The sequence below is a fragment of the Molossus molossus genome, unplaced genomic scaffold (assembly GCF_014108415.1).
Source record: "Molossus molossus isolate mMolMol1 unplaced genomic scaffold, mMolMol1.p scaffold_m16_p_4, whole genome shotgun sequence".
In the NCBI taxonomy this organism is placed as follows: Eukaryota; Metazoa; Chordata; class Mammalia; order Chiroptera; family Molossidae; genus Molossus; species Molossus molossus.
The window spans coordinates 52,580,489-52,601,348 of record NW_023425377.1 but is presented as its reverse complement, the minus strand read 5'-3'; the positions used below and the strand labels follow the sequence as shown (position 1 = coordinate 52,601,348).

General features: G+C 37.7%; 1 protein-coding gene across 6 annotated transcripts in view; it reads left to right on the top strand.

Moving 5' to 3' along the window:
• The window catches only part of TRIM58 (tripartite motif containing 58), a 193,067-nt gene that overhangs the window by 125,804 nt on the left and 46,403 nt on the right, over nucleotides 1-20,860 (top strand). For all 6 annotated transcript variants that reach the window (XM_036239655.1, XM_036239656.1, XM_036239657.1 and 3 more), the window contains exons 3-6: nucleotides 6,312-6,542; nucleotides 8,620-8,642; nucleotides 8,733-8,833; nucleotides 13,098-13,484. In XM_036239655.1, the coding sequence (XP_036095548.1) occupies nucleotides 6,312-6,542; nucleotides 8,620-8,642; nucleotides 8,733-8,833; nucleotides 13,098-13,484 (742 nt within the window). The remainder of the gene's footprint in view (nucleotides 1-6,311; nucleotides 6,543-8,619; nucleotides 8,643-8,732; nucleotides 8,834-13,097; nucleotides 13,485-20,860) is intronic.

Genomic DNA, 20,860 nt, shown 5'->3' with positions numbered 1-20,860 from the left:
CCTGGGGCCCGCGATTCTGTGCGGCTCCAGCGGAGAGTTTAGCTGGCTACAGAGTTCCCAGGGCCCTTGCAGGGTGGGAAGGGAGGTGGTAGCAGTAACTTCCAGCTGAATTCCCTGGCCCCTGCCCAGGCCGCTGTGGACCCTGGGCTCTTGGTCCCCTCTTGCGTCCTCACAAGCCTACCAGGATTGAGTGGGTGTTTCTGGTTAAGTGGTCCTCCAAGATATCTTTTGGCTGCCCTTTCCTGATGATTTGCCTTTATTTTCCTTGTAAATCCAGTTTGGTCTTGGGAGATGGTCTGTGTCGCTCCATTCACTTCGCCGCCATTTTCGAATTAACATCATTTAAATGTCCATATTACCCAAAGCAATCTATAGATTCAATGCAATCCCCATCAATATACCAACAGCATACTTCACAGAACTATAATACTTCAAAAGTTTATATATAACAAAAAAAGACCTTGAATAGCCACAGCAATCTCAAAAAATAAAAACAAAGTTGAGAGGATCACATTGCCAGATTTCAGGTTATACTACAAAGCCACTGTAATCAAAACAGCTTGTTACTGGCACAAGAACAGGCATATAAACCAGTGGAACAGAACAGAGAACCCAGAAATGGACCCAAGGCCATATGCTCAATTAATATTTCACAAAGGTGGCAAGTGCATACAGTGGAGTAAGGACAGCCTTTTTAATAAATGGTGTTGGGCAAATTGGACAGCTACATGCAAAAGAAATGAAACTAGACCACCAATTTACACCCTACATAAGAATAAACTCAAAATGGATAAAAGACTTAAATGTGACTCATAAACCCATAAAAATCCTAGTAGAAACTATAGGCAACAGCATTTCATACACCATACACAGCAGAATTTTCACTGATACATCACCTAGGGCAATAGAAACAAAGGAGAAAATGAACACATGGGACTACATCAAACTCACAAGCCTTTGCACAGCGAAAGATGCAATCATCTAAACAAAAAGTCTACCCACTGAATGTGAGAGCATAATTGCCAATGATATATCAGATATGGGATTAATTTCCAATATTTATAGCATGTTCATGCAACTCAATCAAAGGGAAGACAAAGAACCCAATTAAACAATGGGCACAGGTACTAAATAGACACCTTTCCAAACAAGACCTACAAATGGCTAAGAGACATATGAAGAAATGCTCAACATCACTAATCATCAGAGACATGCAAATTAACTCAACAATGAAGTATCACCTCACACTTGTCAGAATGGCCACCCTCAACAAATCATCAAACAACAAGTGTTCACAAGGGTGTTGAGAAAAGGGGACTCTCATACAATGCTGGTGAAAATGCAGACTGGTACAACCACTATGGAAAGCAATACAGTGTTGCCACAAAGAGTTAAAAATTTAACTTCCATTTGACCTATTGATCCCACTACTAGGAATATATCCTAAGAAGCCTGAAACACCAATTTAAAAGAATATATGGACCCCCATGTTCATAGCAGCACTATTTACAATAGCTGAGATCTGCAAACAGCCCATTTCCATCAGTGGACAAATGGATAAAAAAGCTGTCGTACATATACACTATTGAGTACTATGCAGCTGTAAGAAACAAAGATCTCTTATCCTTTGAGACGACGTGGAGGGACCTGAAACAAGCCAAACAGAGAAAGACAAGTATCATATGATCTCCCTTAAATGTGGAATATAATGAACATTACAGTCTTAGAAATGGGATAGTCCCAGAGATGTGGAAGTGAGGTATAGACTGACAATCCCCGGAAAAGGGGGTGGGGGGAGAGATAAACCACAGGACTTATATACATGCATGCATAAACAATGGACATGGACAACAAAGCTGGGGACAGGGCAAGGTGGGATGGGGAAGGGGGATTCAGTGGGGGGAAAATTGGAAACATCTGTAACAAATATAAATTAATTGATTAAATAAAAAGAAGACATAGGGTAGCTGATGGATAATAAAGTGTTACCCATATATATGCTGTCTACAAGAGATCCACCTCATAACAAGACTCACAGAAGATTAAAGAAGGGATTTTTCAAGCAAATGCACATTAAAAAAAAATCTGATGTAGCAATATTTATATCTGACAACACAGACTTCAAAACAAGGCCATAAGAAGAGCCGGAGAAGATCGCTACATAATCTTAAAAGGATCAATTCAACAAGAGGATATAACACTGGTAAACATAATACGCACCAAATATAGAAGCAACAAAATATGTTAAAAATCTTCTTGAGGACTTCAAGGGAGAGATCAATAGCAATATGCTCATAGTGGGTGACTTTAACATGCCACTGACACCAGTGGATAGATCTTCTCGACAAAAAATTAACAAGGACATAGAGTCCTTACAAGACAAACTAGATCACTTAGACTTAATTGATATTACAGAACATTTCACTCCAAAGCAGCAGAATATACATTCTTCTCAAGTGCAAATGAAACATTCTCAAAGACAGACCACTAAGCAAGTCTCTACAAATTCAAGAAGATTGAAATCATATCAAGCATTTTCTCAAATCACAGTGGAATGAAACTAGAACACACTACAATAAAAACACACAAAAACATTCAAGCACTTAGAGGCTAAATAGCATGTTATTAAACAACAAATGGGTTACTAATGAGATCAAGGAAGAAATTAAAAGCTTCCTGAAAGCCAGTGGAAACAAACACACAACAACACAAAATTTATGGGACACAGCAAAAGCAGTCTGGAGAGGGAAGTACATTGCACTACAGGCCTACCTCAAGAAACAAGAAAAATTTCTAATTGACTCTAACCCTACAACTTAGAGAATTAGAAAGTAAACAAAAAGGAAAACCCAGAGCTAGTAGGAGAAAGAAAATAGTAAAGTCAGAGCAGAAATAAATTACATAGAGACCAAAACAACAATTCAAAAGATTAATGAAACAAAAAGCTGAATCTTTGAAAGATAAACAAGATGGATGGATTTTTAGCCAGACTCACCAAGAAACAAAAAGAGAAGACCCAAATAAACAAAATCAGAAATGAAAGAGAATTAACAACTGACATCACACAAATACAAAGGATCATCAAAACATACTATGAACACTTATATGCCAACAAATTGGACATTCTAGCAGAAATGGACAAATTTCTAGAAACATACAGCCTCCCAAAACTGAAACAGGAAGAGACAGAAAACATGAACCAATGAATAACAACAAAGAAAATTGAAGATGTAATTAATAAACTCACTGCAAATAAAAGCCCAGGCTCAGATGGCTTCACAGAGGAGTTTTATCAAACATTCAAAGATTTAATACACATTCTCCTCAACTATACCAAAAAATCCAAGAAGATGGAACACTTCCAAACTCATTTTATTGCACAGCATAATCCTACTTCCAATACCAGATAAAGACACTGCAAAGGAAAAAACTACAGGCCAATATCCATGATGAACACAGATGCTGAAATTCATAACAAAATATTAGCAAATCGGATCCAGCAATACATCAAAAACATTATTCATCATGACCAAGTAGGATTCATCCCAGGGATGCAAAAAATGGTACAATATTCTCAAATCAATAAATGTGGCACACCACATAAACAACATGAAAGATAAAAACCATGTGATCATATCAATAGATACCAAAGAAGCATTCAACAAAATCGAGTACCCATTTCTGATAAAAACACTAGCAATGTGGGAAAAGAGGGATTGTATCTTGACATAATAAAGGCCATATATGAAAAACCTACAGCCAATATCATACACAATGGGCAAAAACTAAAAGCATTCCCCTTAAGAATGAAAAAAGACAGGGATGCCCACTTACACCATTCTCATTCAACATAGTACTGGAGATCTTAGCCACAGCAATTAGACATGAAGAAAAAATGAAAGGGATCCAAATTGGAGAAGAGGAAGTTTAACTGTCATTATTTGCAGATGACATGATATTGTACATAGAAAACCCTAGGACTCCATCAGAGATCTTGTAGACTTAATCAATGAAGTTGTTAAAGTAGGAGGATAGAAAATTAACACCAAGAAATCGACAACATTCTTATACACCAATGACAAACTCACAGAAAGAGAAACTAAAAATAAAAAAATTCAATTCATCATCACAGCAAAACAATTAAGATACCTAGAAATAAACTTAACCAGAGAAATAAAGGACTTCTTCACTGAAAACTACAGGTCATTAAAAAAAGAAATAAAAGAATATATAAAAAGTGGAAGCACATACCTTGTTCATGGATTTAAAGAATTAACATCATTAAAATGTCCATATTACCCAAAGCAATCTATGGATTCGATGCAATCCCATCAAAATACCAATGACATATTTCACAAAACAAACACTTCACAAGTTTATATAGAACCAAAAAAGACCCCAAATAGCCACAGTAATTTTGAAAAAAAAAAGAAAAAAGTAGGAGGGATCACATTACGAGATATCAGATTATACTACAAAGCTACTGTAATTGAAACAGCCTGGTTCTGGCATAAGAACAAACAAATAAATCAATGGAACAGAACAGAGAACCCAGAAATTGACCCAAGACAATATTCTCAAATAATATTTGACAAAGATGGCAAGAGCATACCGTGGAGTCAAGACAGTCTCTTCAATAATTGGTGTTGCAAAAATTGGACAGCTACTTGCGAAAAGATGAAGCTAGATCACCAGCTTACACCATACACAAGAACAAACTCAAAATCAATAAAAGAATTTAATGTAATTCGGGAATCCATAAAAATTCTAGAAGAAAATGTATGCAACAAAATTTCAGACATATGCAGCAGAATTAAATAGGCAGCCACACCTAAGGCAAGAGAAACAAAGAAAAAAATGAACACATGGAACTACATCAAACTAAAATGTTTCTGCATGGCAAAACAAACAATCATCAAAATGGAAAGAGAACCCACCATATGGGAGACCATAATTTTCAATGATGCATCAGATAAGGTATTAATTTCCAAATTATATAGAGTACTCATACAACTCAATAAAATGAAGACAAAGAACCCAATTAAAAAATAGGCAGAGGAACTAAATAGACATCTCTCCAAACAGGACATACAAATGGCCAAGAGACATATGAAGAAATTCTCAATGTCACTAATCATCAGAGAGATGCAAATTAAAACAACTATGAGGTATCACTTCACACCCCTCAGAATGGCCGCTATCAACAAATCATCAAACAAGTGTTGGCAAGGATGCAGAGGAAATTCTAGTATACTACTGGTGGGAATGCAGACTGGTGCAGCCACTATAGAAAACACTATGGTATCACCTCAAAAGTTAAAAATCGAACTTCAATTTAACTCAGTGATTCCACTTCTAGGAATATACCCTAAGAAGCCTGAAACACCAGTCAGAAAGAATATATGTACACCTATGGTCATAGTAGCACTATTTACAATAGCTAAGATCTGCAAACAGCCCACGTTTCCATCAGTATTTGAGTAGATAAAAAAGCTGTGGTACATGAACACAATGGAATACTATGCAGCTGTAACAAAGAAAGATCTCATCATTTGAGATGGCATGGAGGGGCCTGGAGAGCATTATGCTAAGCAAAACAAGCCAAGCAAAGAAAGACAAATATCATATGATCTCAGTTATTTGTGTAATATAATGAACTAAAGAAACTGCTGAACAAAATTAATCCAGAGACATAGAGGTGGGGTACAGTCTGACAAGCCTCAGAGGAGGGGCAGGTTGTGGGGGAAGAGATAAACCACAGAACTTACATGCATATATGCATGACCAAAGAACATAGACAACAAAGCTGGGGATGGGGCAGGGGGAAGGGGAGGAGGGTGTCATTGGGGGAAAAATGAGAAACATCTGTAACAATAACAAATTAATAAATAAAAAATAAAAAAAGGAAAATTCATTTTCTTAATGTAATTACCATGGCAATATGGCACAGATATTTATTAAAATGTCCATTATCCAGAAAAACTGAGCCTATTCAGTTTATATTTATCAATCTCATGTCCATAAAATACAAATCTATTTTTTTCAATCTTTAAAAAAATAAAATAAAATAAAATTCATTGTCTTCAACTCAAAATCTATGTCATTCTTAAACTCTCAGTTTGAAAGCTCTGTAAAGCCACAGTATCATGCAGTGCCCTATGGTTTCTGTGTTTTTAAAATAAGCCAATGAGTCTCTGGATTAGGGGAGCTGTACTCACACAGGACGTGAACTTTTCCAGCCTCACTACCTCGGGAAGGCAGCAGCAGGCCCTGTGACCCACCCTGATGATCTAAGTCACTTCTTCTTCCAGGAGAAAGTGGAAACTCAGAGGCACCGCTTCAGGTTGGAGTTTGAGAAGTACCGCGGTTTCCTAGCCCAGGAGGAGCAGCTGCAGCTGAGACGACTGGAGCAGGAAGAGCGCTCCACATTACAGAGACTCCGTGAAGGCCAGAGGCAGCTGGCGCAGCAAGGCAGGACCTTGAGGGAACTGGCCCAGGAGCTAGAGGACCTCTGCAGGCGCCCGGCCTTGGGTCTGCTGGAGGTGAGGTCTCAGAGGGCTGCGACACTCACAAACACATGGAAAGGACACCCTCAAAATCACTTGAAGTGCATCAGAATCAGAGGATCCTCTAGAATCATATAAAATAGTTTACAATGAAAAGAAATACCTAATATTTAAAAATTAATTAATTTAATGATTTGTGTAACATTAAACAGAAAAAGGACAGCCTACACTATGTTAGCTTAAAACACTTCTTAAAACCTCACATATGTCAATAACTATATTGCTGTTTTCAGTGATGGCCAATTCAGAACGTCTTTAGTAACCTGCCTCAGGCAATAGCCAAGCACATAAATACATTTTAAATTGTTCAGGTTGGAATTTTCTTGTTAAAATTTAAGGCAAATAGCCATATTGCATGCCTGTTCCAGGCACAGTGGCAAGTACATGGGCTCCATGTAGCTTGCTTGCAATCTATGTGGTATTATAGAATAGACAAATAACAGGGAGAAGGAAATATTCGTTTTAATCTTTCATGAAGGCATTATTCCAGATGAATTGGGAATGCCATTACTGATGCATGCATGTCATCTGATAGAACCACTGGAATAGAAAGTTCCCAAGCATACTTTATTCTATCTCATTCCCACTGACTTTAGAGATTTCTAAACTAAGTGATTCATATCCTCACACAGGTACAGTGATTAAACACAGTGTAGGTCATTAAATGAAGAATTTACAAAGCATTTATATTTCATTTTACCCATTATGTCTTCAAAATATCTATAAGTAAAAGTATTATTGTTATTGCTATACCTATTTTCTTGTAAGTAAACTGAAGGTCAGAAAGAATTTTTTAATTTAAATTTTAGACAGTAGGTAAACATAGAACTTGAGCATTGTTTTAAAAATTCTCATGAGGTTTTTTTTATTGATTTGGAAAAGAGAGAGAGAGAGAGATGTGAGAGAGTTGCCTCCCCTATACTCTTAACTGGAATCAAACCCTCCACCTTTTGGTGTACAGGACAATGCTCCAACCAACTGAGCCACACCAGCCAGGGCGGAACTGCAATATTTTTAATAGCATTTATTATCTTATCATATCTCAAAACACAATTTATTTAAAATGAGCTTCATTAGCACTAAATTAATGTTAAAATGATTTATAATACAAATCTTAGGAAGACATAGTCAAATAATTTATTTTTATTTTCATCCTCACCTTTCTCTTTTTCCCCCTGTATCAATAAGCAACATTTTACATACAATGGCTAAGAACAAGGTCTACTATAAAAGTAAACTTAATCATTTTTCTATTTTATATGAATTAATCTGATAGGTAAACATTTTTAGAGGGAGAGGCGAAATATAATATAATTGATTTATTAATAATTTACTTTGAGATAAAATGGTGCTAGATATAAATGACTTCTGTTTTTATTCACTTAGGGAACCTGTTCACATATGAGTCCATAGATATGGTGTCTTGGTTAAAAGAATGAGGAATTTAGGGTTTTCTTACAGAGACATTGAGAGTAATGTTTTATGTCTATACCTTTTTCACTGTTTCTTAAACACATTCTGAAGATATTTAAGATCTTTTTCTATGAAAAAAAATCTTAATGTTGACATTATTGCAGGTATTTCTACTTTCCCCTTTATTACACACATTTGTTGCAGAACATAACTCTTTATTAAAATATCAAAATTTCAGAATTATCAATTTGGAAAATAGATAATTGGTAGATATTATAGGAATTAAGCTAAACCTTGTGTATCCTGATTTTATTTCATAGAGAATAATTCATGAGAAAATTCAACAACAGCTAAGTTTTGTTTTTTATTGTGTTCTATACTTTATTTTAATAGTTAATGATTTTCAATGCACTCAGCTCTCATTTATCACGGTTAAACAGTTCCAGACTCTACCGCAATAAATGAACTTCCACAAAGTAGGATTCTTTATTGACTATACAGTCATCCCTCGCCACTTCGTGCTTCAACTTTCACGTAACAATTGTAATTACTAAAGAGATGTTCATGGTCTGTCCTCAGTCTGTCAAAAGCAGTTCTGATGTCAAACTCTCACTTGCTTGTATTTCTCTTTTACTTCCAGGGGGTGAGAGGAGCCTTGAACCGGTATGTTTACTTTCTGAATGAGAGCATGGGTTGGGAGAAGCCAAGGAGGTTGGTGGGTGTTGAGAACTGTGGGTTCTGTGCTCTTCTCAGATGTAAGAGTGTCACTCGGCCTAAACTAGAGACCATCCCCATGGAGCTGAAGACAATGTGTCGAATCCCTGGAATGAGAGAAATGTTGAGGAAGTTCCAAGGTAAGTTGCACCTTAGAGCTTGAGGGGCAGTGGTATTTGGGGTCAGGCTGCTCCAACACCAGTCAGGTATAGTAACAAGCAGAACTCAAACTTTAGTGACTAAAGTCAGCAAATTTTTTTTTAAAGTCACATTGTTTGCTTGTTATTGGATTGCGAAGATTTGGTTTCACATCATCTCACTCTGTGGCCCATGCAAACAGAGCCCACCTCCTTCCTATTGCTGGTAGTTATGGGGGTGGGGGAGGTTATAGTGAACCAGGCACTGCTCCTAAAGGCACACCTACTGTGGTGATACATGTGGCTTTCCTGATGATGTTATTAATGGCAATGTGTCCCATGGCAATGCCAAACTATAAGGGGATGGGACAGAGCACTGTGACCATAGGAAAGAGGACTAGGATGTAGGTGAACAGTTCTGATGCCATATAAGCAGTATTTGGTTAGAATAGTGCACTCAGTAGTTGTGATAGGAGTACATTAGTTCCAATAAATTTGCATTTTCTTGTTTATAAAATACTAAAACAGTATAATTTGAAGGACTAGATGAAACATGTTTAAAAACAGAAACAAAAGCATCGATATAAAAAGCATTGTAGAGTATCAAATAATAAGTTTAGTTTACTTTATTATCTGTCAATGTGATGAGTTGTTTAAATTGGAGAATTAATAAAGCCAAAAATATTCAGTCAATTATTTTTATGTAGAAATAACTGTGGTGTCATAAATTAAATGGTTTCATCTGATTATGTTATTCTTTACAATAGTACAGATTCATTTTTTAAATTTATTTTTTAATACAACTTATACCAAGTAATTAAAATACATTATGACTATATAGTGGTTTCACTACTTAATGGGAAGCAGAGTTGTCCCATAGTGATTGATGTGGGGAGTTGGGGTAGGGATAGCTGGAGGAGGGTATAGGGGAGATAAATGGTGATGGACAGAGATTTGTCTTGGGGTGGTGAACACACAATACAGTGTACAGATGATATGTTGTAGTATTATGCACCTGAAACCTGTATAATTTTGTTAACAAATGTTACCCCAATAAATTTCATAAATAGGAATAAATAAAAATAAAGACATAGATCTTCTTGGATCATAGAAAATAGAACATATTGTTGAATGAAGGAAGAAGGCTATAAAAAGTATAAAATCACATTAAAATAATTCCATTTATGCAAAATACATATACATAGAAATATAATAATTGTTATCTGAGAGATGGGACTTGTTGTAATTTTTACTTTGTTTACATTTCTAATGTTATTAAAATTTTTTATAATAAAAATATAAAGCTCAGTTATGCTCCCAAAAAAGTAAAAGAAAACCCATCATTAGCAGTTGTGTTCAATGATTTAACCCATGTTATGATAGGGCAAATTCATATATATCAACTGCATAAATTCTTGCAATTATTACACTCTCAGAACCCATGTCCTCATATTCCCAATGCTATTTATAGAATTAAATAATCAGTGAATCAATTCAACAAATAGTATTATCTTTTTTATGCCAACAACTTTTCTAAGTTTTGAAAATACCATTGAACAACAACAAGCATGCTACAAATCCCAGCTTCATGTTACCAATATATACTTAAATTATTCAATATTCAGGAAATGTTAGAATATGATACAAAATATTTAAAACAAAGAGAAAGATAAGGGTGACCAGAAGTTCTGGGAGTAGGGCACCTACTTTTGAATTTTGTGATGGAGGAAGACCTTACCCAGTAGGAGATAACTTAGCAAACATCTGATCTGAGGATAATCCTTCCAGAGGAGGAAGTATGGAAAATATCTTTCAGGACCTGTGAGGAGGCCTGTACTGCAGTAAATAGGCCTGTAAATAGGGCATGGATCAGGATACTTTTCCTCTAAGTGAACTAGGGAATTAAGTGAACAGTCAATAGTAAGTGGAAGAATAGCATGATTGAAAATCACTCTGTATGCTTTACTAGAATCAGTTAGATAGGGGAAAGTCTTGAGGTGGGAAAAGCAGTTAGGACCATTGCAGTACTTCAGTCAGAGTTGATTATGGACTGTACTGAAAGTGCTTAGAAATGGACATGATTTGGGCATATTTTGAAGATAGAGCTGTGAAGATGAGCTGCTCAATTAGACATGAGATGTTAGAGAAAGAGAAGACTTATTAATGGTTTCCGGGTTTAATTCTCCATTGACATAGTAAAGCTGCCATTTTCATTGACAGTACAACTGCAGGTAAGACATAAAGAGAGAAACTGCATTTTGGACATATCAGTATGTAAAGAATGTTAAATATCCAAATGGGGATATCAGGTCATCAGATAAATTTACATATCTGGAGTTTCAGGAGAAGGGTTTATGCTAGAGCTATGCATTTGAAATCAGCAAGCATATGATTGAAATTTAATTAAAGCACTGAGCCAGCCAGTCCAAGAACATATGGGAGTGAGATGATAAAGAAAAGGTCCCAATCCTGAGACCATTAGCTTTTCCAGGGGTTGTGATGAAAAAGAAGAGGAGAAAGCTGCAAATGAGACAAGGAAGGGATGGTGAGTGAAGAGGGAGAAAAAGTATAATGACTGCTGTTTGGAAAAGAGAAGGGAGGTTTTCCAGGACAAAGATTTTATCAACAATGGTGAGTGCTACATAAAGGTCATTTAAGATGTCCATCTATTCACAATTTTGGAAGTCATTGACAAGATGGACATGAGAGATTCAGATAGGGTATAGTTCTATCATCATGAGGTATTGAGTTTAAGAGATAAGGGGTAAAGAGAGAAATTGGAGACAGACTATTAAAAACCACTGCACAGATTTCTTTTCTTATAAATGAAACAATGAAAGCTGCTGAAGCAGGAATGATGTGTAAGACATAACATGTTTAATAGTCTTAACAATCACAGAGACCCACTTTCATAACCTGCTATTCACAGTTTCTAGAGTTTGGGAAAATAATCACATGTAATCTTTGATTCTGAGTCTCATCATCTATAATGTAAGGATGATAATAGCCACCTTGAGGTGATTTTATGGGTCAGCATAGATGGTGTGCTACCTGTGTAACACACTCAGGAATGAATATTAACAAAAGATCACAAGAAGTGATTTACAGGCAAATAAGGATAGCAATCATAGTAGTAATATTTGTTACTATGATTTAAAAAATAAAACTATATTAATGAAATTTACTATTTTTGATTGTTTATAAAGAGCAAACACTGAACATTTTACATTCATTCTTCCTTCTTTACTGAGGAGATTTCATATGTAGATTTACTTACTAATTATGTGTATAAGTAAAATTTCACATCAATCTTGTTGGTACTTCCCAGTATCAGTATCTGTGTCCCATTGCTTTCTTAAAAAAAATTGCCACAGACTTAGCTGCTTAAAACCACATGCATTTATTAGTTCAGTGTTCTATAGATGAGACTTCTAGGTGGGGTCAGCTGGCTTCTCTGCTTAGGGTTTCACAAGATCAAAGTCAAGTTTTTGGCCAGGCTAGGCTTCGGGGGAAGATCTGGGAATAATTGCTTTCAACCTTACTTAGGTTGTTACATAATGCATTTCCAGGTGTTTGTAGGTCTGAGATGCTCATTTCTTTGTTGACTATCAGTTGGAGGTCACCTGCCTTTCTTCTCATGAAGTGCCCCAATCCATCTTTAAAGCCAGCAATGACAAGTCAAATTCAAATTTTTATTTTTCTGCCATCAGCCCAATAACCAGAGAAACCTCCCTAAATTTTAAAAAAGGTTGATGTGATGATATTTAGACCCACCCAGATAATTTCCCTTTTGAGTATCACCAGGGTATGAAGGTCATGGGTTCTACCTCAGAATTCTACCTATCAGTAACATAGCTTTGAAAGTGGTGGATTTTATATTAATGACTTTTTTTTATTGATTTTGAGAAGAAAAAGCTACATTAGAAGTAGTTTTAAAATTTTATTTTAAATTTAAGATATTTCTAAGAGCACCCAACTTTTGGGGTATAGACAAGAAGACACTAAGTGGTTATGCACTTGTTTTGTGATAGCATCAGTGGTTATGTTTTCAATGGGGGCAATAATGAGCCCTGGAAGAGGTATAGCAGTAGAATACACCCAAAGGTAATGAAAAATATTCTCATTGACCTGCAAGGTAAAATACTCAGTGTTTACTCTAGGAGTTGTTAGAGAGAGAATGAGGAATGATGTAATCATTCTCTTCAGTATAATGGCTTCATAAGTATTTACCAGCCTTTTCCATGTCCCACAAAATTTTTTTCTGCAGTTGACATAAAGCTGGACCCTGCCACAGCGCATCCTAGCCTCCTCTTGACTGCTGACCTGCGCAGTGTGAAGGATGGAGAACTGTGGAGGGATGTCCCCAACAACCCTGAGCGATTTGACACGTGGCCCTGTATTCTGGGTTTGCAGAACTTCTCATCAGGAAGGCATTACTGGGAAGTCATGGTGGGAGAAAGAGCAGAGTGGGGTTTAGGAGTCTCTCAAGACACGGTGCCAAGAAAGGGGGAAACTACACCATCTCCTGAGAATGGAGTCTGGGCCATGTGGCTGCTGAAAGGAAATGAGTACATGGTTCTTGCCTCCCCATCAGTGCCTCTCCTCCACCTAGAACGGCCTCGTCACATTGGGATTTTCTTGGACTATGAAGCAGGTGAAATCTCTTTTTATGACATCACAAATGGGTCTTACATCTATACATTCAGCCAACTGTTCAATGGTGTTCTCCGACCTTACTTTTTCATCTGTGACACAACTCCTCTTGTCTTGCCACCTATGACTGAAGCAGAGTCAGGAAATAGTGCACCTAGCAGTCATCCTGACCTTGCTTCTAATGTTACAGATGATTATTACTAAAATTCTGTCCCAAGATACACCCCAAGTGTACCAGTTTCCTGGAGTGGAGCACATACAAATGCGAGACCTCAACGAATGCCCCCATTTAGGACAGCACTTTACTCATTGTTGCTATGGAAATTTTCCCATAGGGACAAAATACAAAATATTTGCATTTGGAGGAGCATTGTGAAACATAATAGTATTAGAAATAGAATAGTCTCATCACTGTTTATCCAGATGGCCCCACATGCTTTCTCGATGAGTCTTTTCAAATGAATAATTTTTGTATTAAACAAATTCATATTAATTCCTCATCCCTTTCAATATCTTTTTATTTCAAGTCTTCCACATATTAACAATTAGAAATGGCAGTTCTTTTCAACTGATTTTATTTTTCAATTACAGTTTATATATAATATATTAGTTTCAGGTGTACACCCAGTGATTAGACATTATGTAACTTACTAACTGATCATCCCAATAAATCTTGTACCCATCGGACACCATACATAGTTATTAGAATATTACTGACTGTATTCCCTATGCTGTTCTTTACATCCTCATAACTATTCTGTAACAATGAATTTATACTTTTCCATCCCTTCACCTTTTTCACCCATCCTCCTGAACCCCTCCAATCTGGCAATTGTCAAAATGTTCTCTGTGTCTGAGTTTATTTCTCTTCTGCTTGTTTGTTTATTTTGTTTTTTTAGATTGAATTTTTTTTTTTAAATTGGAAAAATTAACATTTTTATTGATTAATTTTTGTTACAGATGTTTCTCCTTTTCCCCCCACTGATTCCCCCCTCCCCCTCCCTCCCTGCCCCTTCCCCAGATTGTTGTCCATGTCCATTGTTCATGCATACATGCATATAAGTTCTATGGCTCATTCCTCCCCCACCTCCCCGCTTTTTAGGGGATTGTCAGTCTGTATCTCGCTTCCACGTCTCTGACACTACCCAATTCCTCAAAATGTTATGTTCATTATATTACACAAATAAGTGAGATCATATGAAAATTGTCGTTCTCTGTTTGCCTTGTTTCACTTAGGATGATACTTTCAAGGTCCCTCTATGTAGTCTCAAAGGATAAGAGATCTTTCTTTCTTACAGCTGCGTAGTACTCCATTGTGTATATGTACCACAGCTTTTTTATCCATTCGTCTACTGATGGACACTTGGGCTGTTTCCAGATCTTAGCGATTGTAAATAGTGCTGCTACAAAGATGGGGGTACATATATTTTTTCTGATTGGTGTTTTATGCTTCTTAGGGTATGTTCCTAGAAGTGGAATCACTGGGTCAAATGGAAGATCAATTTTTAATTTTTTGAGGTGAGACCATATTGTTTTCCATAGTGGCTGCACCAGTCTGCATTTCCACCAGCAGTGCACTAGCGTCCCCTTTTCTCCACACCCTCTCCAACACTTGTTGTTTGATGATTTGTTGATGGCGGCCATTCTGACAGGTGTGAGGTGATACCTCATTGTTGTTTTGATTTGCATCTCTCTGATGATTAGTGATGATGAGCATTTCTTCATATGTTTCTTAGCCATTTGTATGTCCTGTTTGGAGAGGTGTCTATTTAGTTCCTCTGCATATTTTTTAATTGGATTCTTTGTCTTCCTTTTGTGGAGTTGTATGAGCACTCTATATGTATTGGAAATTAACCCCTTATCTGATATATCATTGGCAATTATGCTCTCCCATGCAGTGGGTAGCCTTTCCGTTTTGATGATTGTATCTTTCGCTGTGCAGAAGCTTTTGAGTTTGATGTAGTCCCATATGTTCATTTTCTCCTTTGTTTCTACTGCCTTAGGTGATGTGTCAGTAAAAATTCTGCTGCATATGATGTCTGAGATTTTGTTGCCCACAGTCTCTTCTAGGATTTTTATGGATTCATGAGTTACATTTAAGTCTTTTATCCATTTTGAGTTTATTCTGGCGTAGGGTGTAAGTTGATGGTCTAGTTTGATTTTTCTGCAAGTAGCTGTCCAACATTTCCAGCACAATTTATTAAAGAAGCTGTCCTTACTCCACTGTATGTTCTTGCCACCTTTGTCAAATATTAATTGAGCATATTGCCTTGGGTCCATTTCTGGGTTCTCTATTCGGTTCCACTGGTCTATATACCTGTTTTTGTGCCAGTACCAGGCTGTTTTGATTATGGTGGCTTTGTAGTATAACCTGAAATCTGGTATTGTGATCCCTCCAACTTTGTTCTTCCTTTTCAAGATTGCTGTGGCTATTCGAGGCCTTTTTTGGTTCCATATGAACTTTTGAAGTAATTGTTCTAATTCTGTGAAGTATGCCGTTGGTATTTTGATGGAGATTGCATTGAATCTATAGATTGCTTTGGTTAATATGGACATTTTAATGATGTTAATTCTCCCAATCCATGAACAGGGTATGTACTTCCACTTTTTTATATCTTGCTCTATTTCTTTTTTCAAAGACCTGTAGTTTTCTGCGAATAGGTCCTTTATTTCTTTGGTTAAGTTTATTCCTAGGTATCTTAATTTTTTTGCTGCAATGGTAAATGGGATTGTTTGCTTAGTTTCTCTTTCTGTGAGTTCATCATTGGTGTATAAGAATGCCATCTATTTCTTGACGTTAATTTTGTATCCTGCTACTTTGCCAAATTCATTTATTAAGTCAAGTAAACTTTTGATGGAGTCTTTGGGGTTTTCTATGTACAGTATCATGTCATCTGCAAATAATGACAATTAACTTCCTCCTTTCCAATTTGGATCCCATTTATTTTTTCTTCCTGTCTGATTGTTGTGGCTAAGACTTCCAATAATATGTTAAATAGGAGTGGCAAAAGTGGGCATCCTTGCCTTGTTCCTGTTCTTAAGGGAAATGCTTTTATTTTATGCCCATTGATATGATGTTGGCTGTCTTTCATATATTGCCTTTATTATGTCTAGATATGATCCCTCTATTCCCACACTGCTGAGCATTTTTATCAGAAATGGATGCTGGATTTTGTCGAAGGCTTTTTCAGCATCTATTGATATTATCATGTGGTTTTTATTCTTCCTTTCATTTATGTGCTGTATTACACTTATGGATTTGCGAATATTGTACCAGACTTGCATCCCTGGGATGAATCCCACTTGGTCATGATGGATAATTTTTTGGTGTATTGCTGGATTCGATTTGCTAGTATTTTGTTCAGAATTTTGGCATCTATGTTCATCAGGGATATTGGCCTGTAGTTTTCTTTCTTTGTTGTGTCTTTTTCTGGTTTTGGAATTAGAATTAGGCTGGCTTCATAAACCAAGTTTGGAAGTCTTCCTTCTTTTTGAATTTTTTGAAATAGTTTGAGGAGAATGGGTATTAGTTCTTCTTTGAATGTTCGGTAAAACTCCCCCATGAAGCCATCCGGGCCTGGGCTTTTGTTTGCTGGGAGACTCTTGATTACATCTTCAAATTCTTCTGTTGTTACTTGTCGGTTCATGTTTTCTATCTCTTCCTGGTTCAATATTAGGAGACTATGTGTTTCTAGAAATTTGTCCATTTAGCTTAGATTGTCGAATTTTTTTCCATGTAATTGTTCATAGTAGTTGTTAACGATCTTTTGTGTTTCTGTGGTGTCAGTTTTTATCTCTCCTCTTTCATTTCTGATTTTATGTATTTGGGTTCTCTCTTTTTGTTTCTTGGTGAATCTAGCTAAGGGTCCATCAATCTTGTTTATCTTTTCGAAAAACTAGCTCTTTGTTTTATTGATCCTCTGGATTGTTTTTTTGGTCTCTATGCCGTTTATTTCTGCTCTGATCCTTACTATTTCCTTCCTTCTACATGCTCTGGGGTTTTCTTTTTGTTTGCTCTCTAGTTCTTTAAGTTGTGAGGTTAGATAGTCTATTAGAAATTTTTCTTCTTTTTTGAGGTAGGCCTGTAGTGCTATGAAATTCCCTCTCAGAACTGCTTTTGCTGCATCCCATAGATTTTGTGTTGTTGTGTTTTCATTTTCATTGGTTTCTAGGAACTTTTTGATTTCTTCCTTGATCTCCTCGGTGACCCATTCATTGTTTAATAACATTCTATTTAGCTTCCATGTGTTCAAATGTCCTTGATTGTTCTTCTTGCAATTGATTTCTAGTTTCATGCCACTGTGGTCTGAGAAGATGCTTGATATGATTTCAATCTTCTTGAACTTGTAGAGACTTAGTTTGTGCCCTAACATGTGGTCTGTCTTTGAGAATGTTCCTAGTGCACTTGAGAAGAATGTGAATTCTGTAGTTTTGGGGTGTAATTCTCTGTAGATATCTATTAAATCCATTTGGTCTAGTGCTTCATTTAGAGTCTCTGCTTCCTTGCTAATTTTTTGTCTAGATGATCTATCCAGTGATGTGTGTGGGATGCTGAAGTCCCCTGCGATGATTGTATTGCTATCGATTTCTCCTTTGAACTCCTCATATAGTTTTTTAATATATTTTGGTGCTCCTATATTGGGTGCATATATGTTTATCAAGGTTATATCTTCCTGTTGGATAGATCCTTTCAATATTATGAAGTGGCCTTCTTTGTCTCTAGTTATGGCCTTCATTTTGAAGTCTATTTTATCAGATATAAGTATTGCTACCCCAGCTTTTTTTTCTTTTCCGTTTGCTTGAAAGATTTTTTCCATCCCTTCACTTTCAATCTATGTGAGTCTTTTGTTGTGAGGTGGGTCTCTTGTAAACAACATATAGATGAGTCATGCTTTCTTATCCAATCAGCTACTCTGTGTCTTTTTATGGGAGCATTCAATCCATTTACATTTAAGGTGATTATTGATATGTACTTATTTATTGCCATTTGTGTTTAGTGTGGTTCTATTTTCCTTCCCATTTCTCCTGGTAATTACAGCAGTCCTTTTAACATTTCTTGCAGTGCTGGTTTGGTGATAATGTATTCCCTTAGCCTTTTTTTGTCTGAAAAGCTCTTTATTTGACCTCCTATTTTCAATGATAGCCTTGCTGTGTAGAGTAGTCTTGAATTCAGACCCTTGTTTTTCATGGCCTTGATTACTTCATGCCATTCCCTTCTAGCCTGTAAAGTTTCTTGTGAAAAGTCAGCTGAGAGCCTTAAGGGGTTTCATTTGTGGGTAACCTGTTGCTTATCTCTTGCTGCTTTTAGGATTCTCTCTTTGTCTTTAATTTTTGGCAGTTTGATTACTATGTGTCTTGGTGTGGGCCTGTTTGGGTTCTTCTTGAAGCTTTCTGTGCTTCTTGAACTTGAATGCCTTCTTCCTTCACCAAATTAGGGAAGTTTTCTGTCACTATTTTTTTTTAATATATTCTCTAGCCCTCGCTTACTTTCTTCTTCTTCAGGGACTCCTATGATGCGAATATTATTCTGTTTCCAGTTGTCCCACAGTTCTCTTAAGCTGTCTTCCTGTTTTTTAATTGTTTTTTGCTTTTTGTTTTCTAATTGGTTGATTTCTTCTAGCCTGTCTTCTAATTCACTGATCCGGTCCTCAGCTTCCCCTACTCTGCTTTTTAGACCTTCCAATGTGTTTTTCATTTCTGATATGTGATTCTTCATTTATTCCTGTTGGTTTTTCATTTCCAACTGGTTGATTTTCAACATTTCTATGTCCTTACTCATGGTGCTCATGTCCTTACACATGGTGTTGAGCTTCTGCAACATCATGGCTCTAAATTCTAGTTCTGTTAACTTGCTTAACTGCACCTCATTTATTTCATCTTCTGTAGAGGTCTCTTGTTCTTTCATTTGGCTTTTGTTTCTGTTTCTCACCATTTTGGCTATCACAGTGGGCTTTGGAGTCTGCCCAATTTTCCCAGTGGGTGTTGGTGTTCTCTGTTTGTGGTTCCCTCTCCTGGGTTTGGATGCGCCAGAGATGACCACTTTAAACACCACCGTCAAGTCTTAGCTTTTCTGGTTAATGTTGCATGCCCAGAGAATGGTAGTTATTTTCTAGCTTTTTGCCTGGAGGCTTTTAGTAGAGGTCACCTGCAGAACCTTGGTTTCTGAGTTGCCTGAAAAACTCCCTCAGGTGCTCAGTGTAAGAGGATTTCCTGAGATTGAGGCAGGTGTTCATTGTTAATTGGCCTCATTTAGCATTTCAATGGCCACTAGGTGGGGTTGAGTCTCTGAGGGAGGGGCCCTGAGAAGAAGTAAAATGACCACAGTCCTGCATGGCTGCACTCAGCAAAAGCTCTTAGCACCCTCCAAAACCCGAGGGTCCCCACACAGTTCCAGTCCAGTCTGCCTTTCCTCTTCAGGGACTCCTATGATGCGAATATTATTCTGTTTCCAGTTGTCCCACAGTTCTCTTAAGCTGTCTTCCTGTTTTTTAATCATTTTCTCCTTTTTGGTTTCTGATTGGTTGATTTATTCTAGCCTGTCTTCTAATTCACTGATCCAGTCCTCAGCTTCCCCTACTCTGCTGAGTGGCTTCTGCCAATTTAGCCTCTGTCCAGACTCTGTGTCCTGGAGCCACCTGGGACTTTTAACCCGAGGGCGCTGCTTCTAGCCAAGGGCAGCTGCAGCTGTGGCACCAGCTGATGGGGTTGCACTCAGCAGAAGGCCCAGGACTGAGCCACGGTAGCAGGACACTGTAGAGGTGGCAGTAGCGTCCAGCACAGTCCCCTGGTCCCCGCGAGTCTGCGTGGAACCTGCCGGGGGCTTAGCACGCACAGTTCATGGGACTCAGCCTTGGTAGCAGCGTACCGCCGAATTCCCTGGTGCCCGCGAGTCTGTGCAGCTCCAGCCAAGAGCTTAGCAGGCTACAGAGTTCCCAGGGCCCATGCAGGGTGGCAAGGGAGGTGGTAGCAGTAACTTCCCGTCGAGTTCCCTGGTGCCCTCGAGTCTGTGCAGCTCCAGCCAAGAGCTTAGCAGGCTACAGAGTTCCCAGGGCCCATGCAGGGTGGCAAGGGAGGCGGTAGCAGTAACTTCCCGCCAAGTTCCCTGGTCCTGCCGAGTTCCCTGGTGCCCGCGAGTCTGTGCGGCTCCAGGCGAGAGCTTAGCAGGCTACAGAGTTCCCAGTTCCCATGCAGGGTGGCAAGGGTGGTGGTAGCAGTAACTTCCCACGGAGTTCCCTGGCCCCTGCCCAGGCCGCTGTGGACCGTGGGCTCCTGGCCCCCTCTCGCATCCTCGCAAGCCTACCAGGATTGAGTGGGTGTTTCTGGTTATGTGTTCCTCCAAGGTATCTTTCGGCTGCCCTTTCCTGACGATTTGCCTTT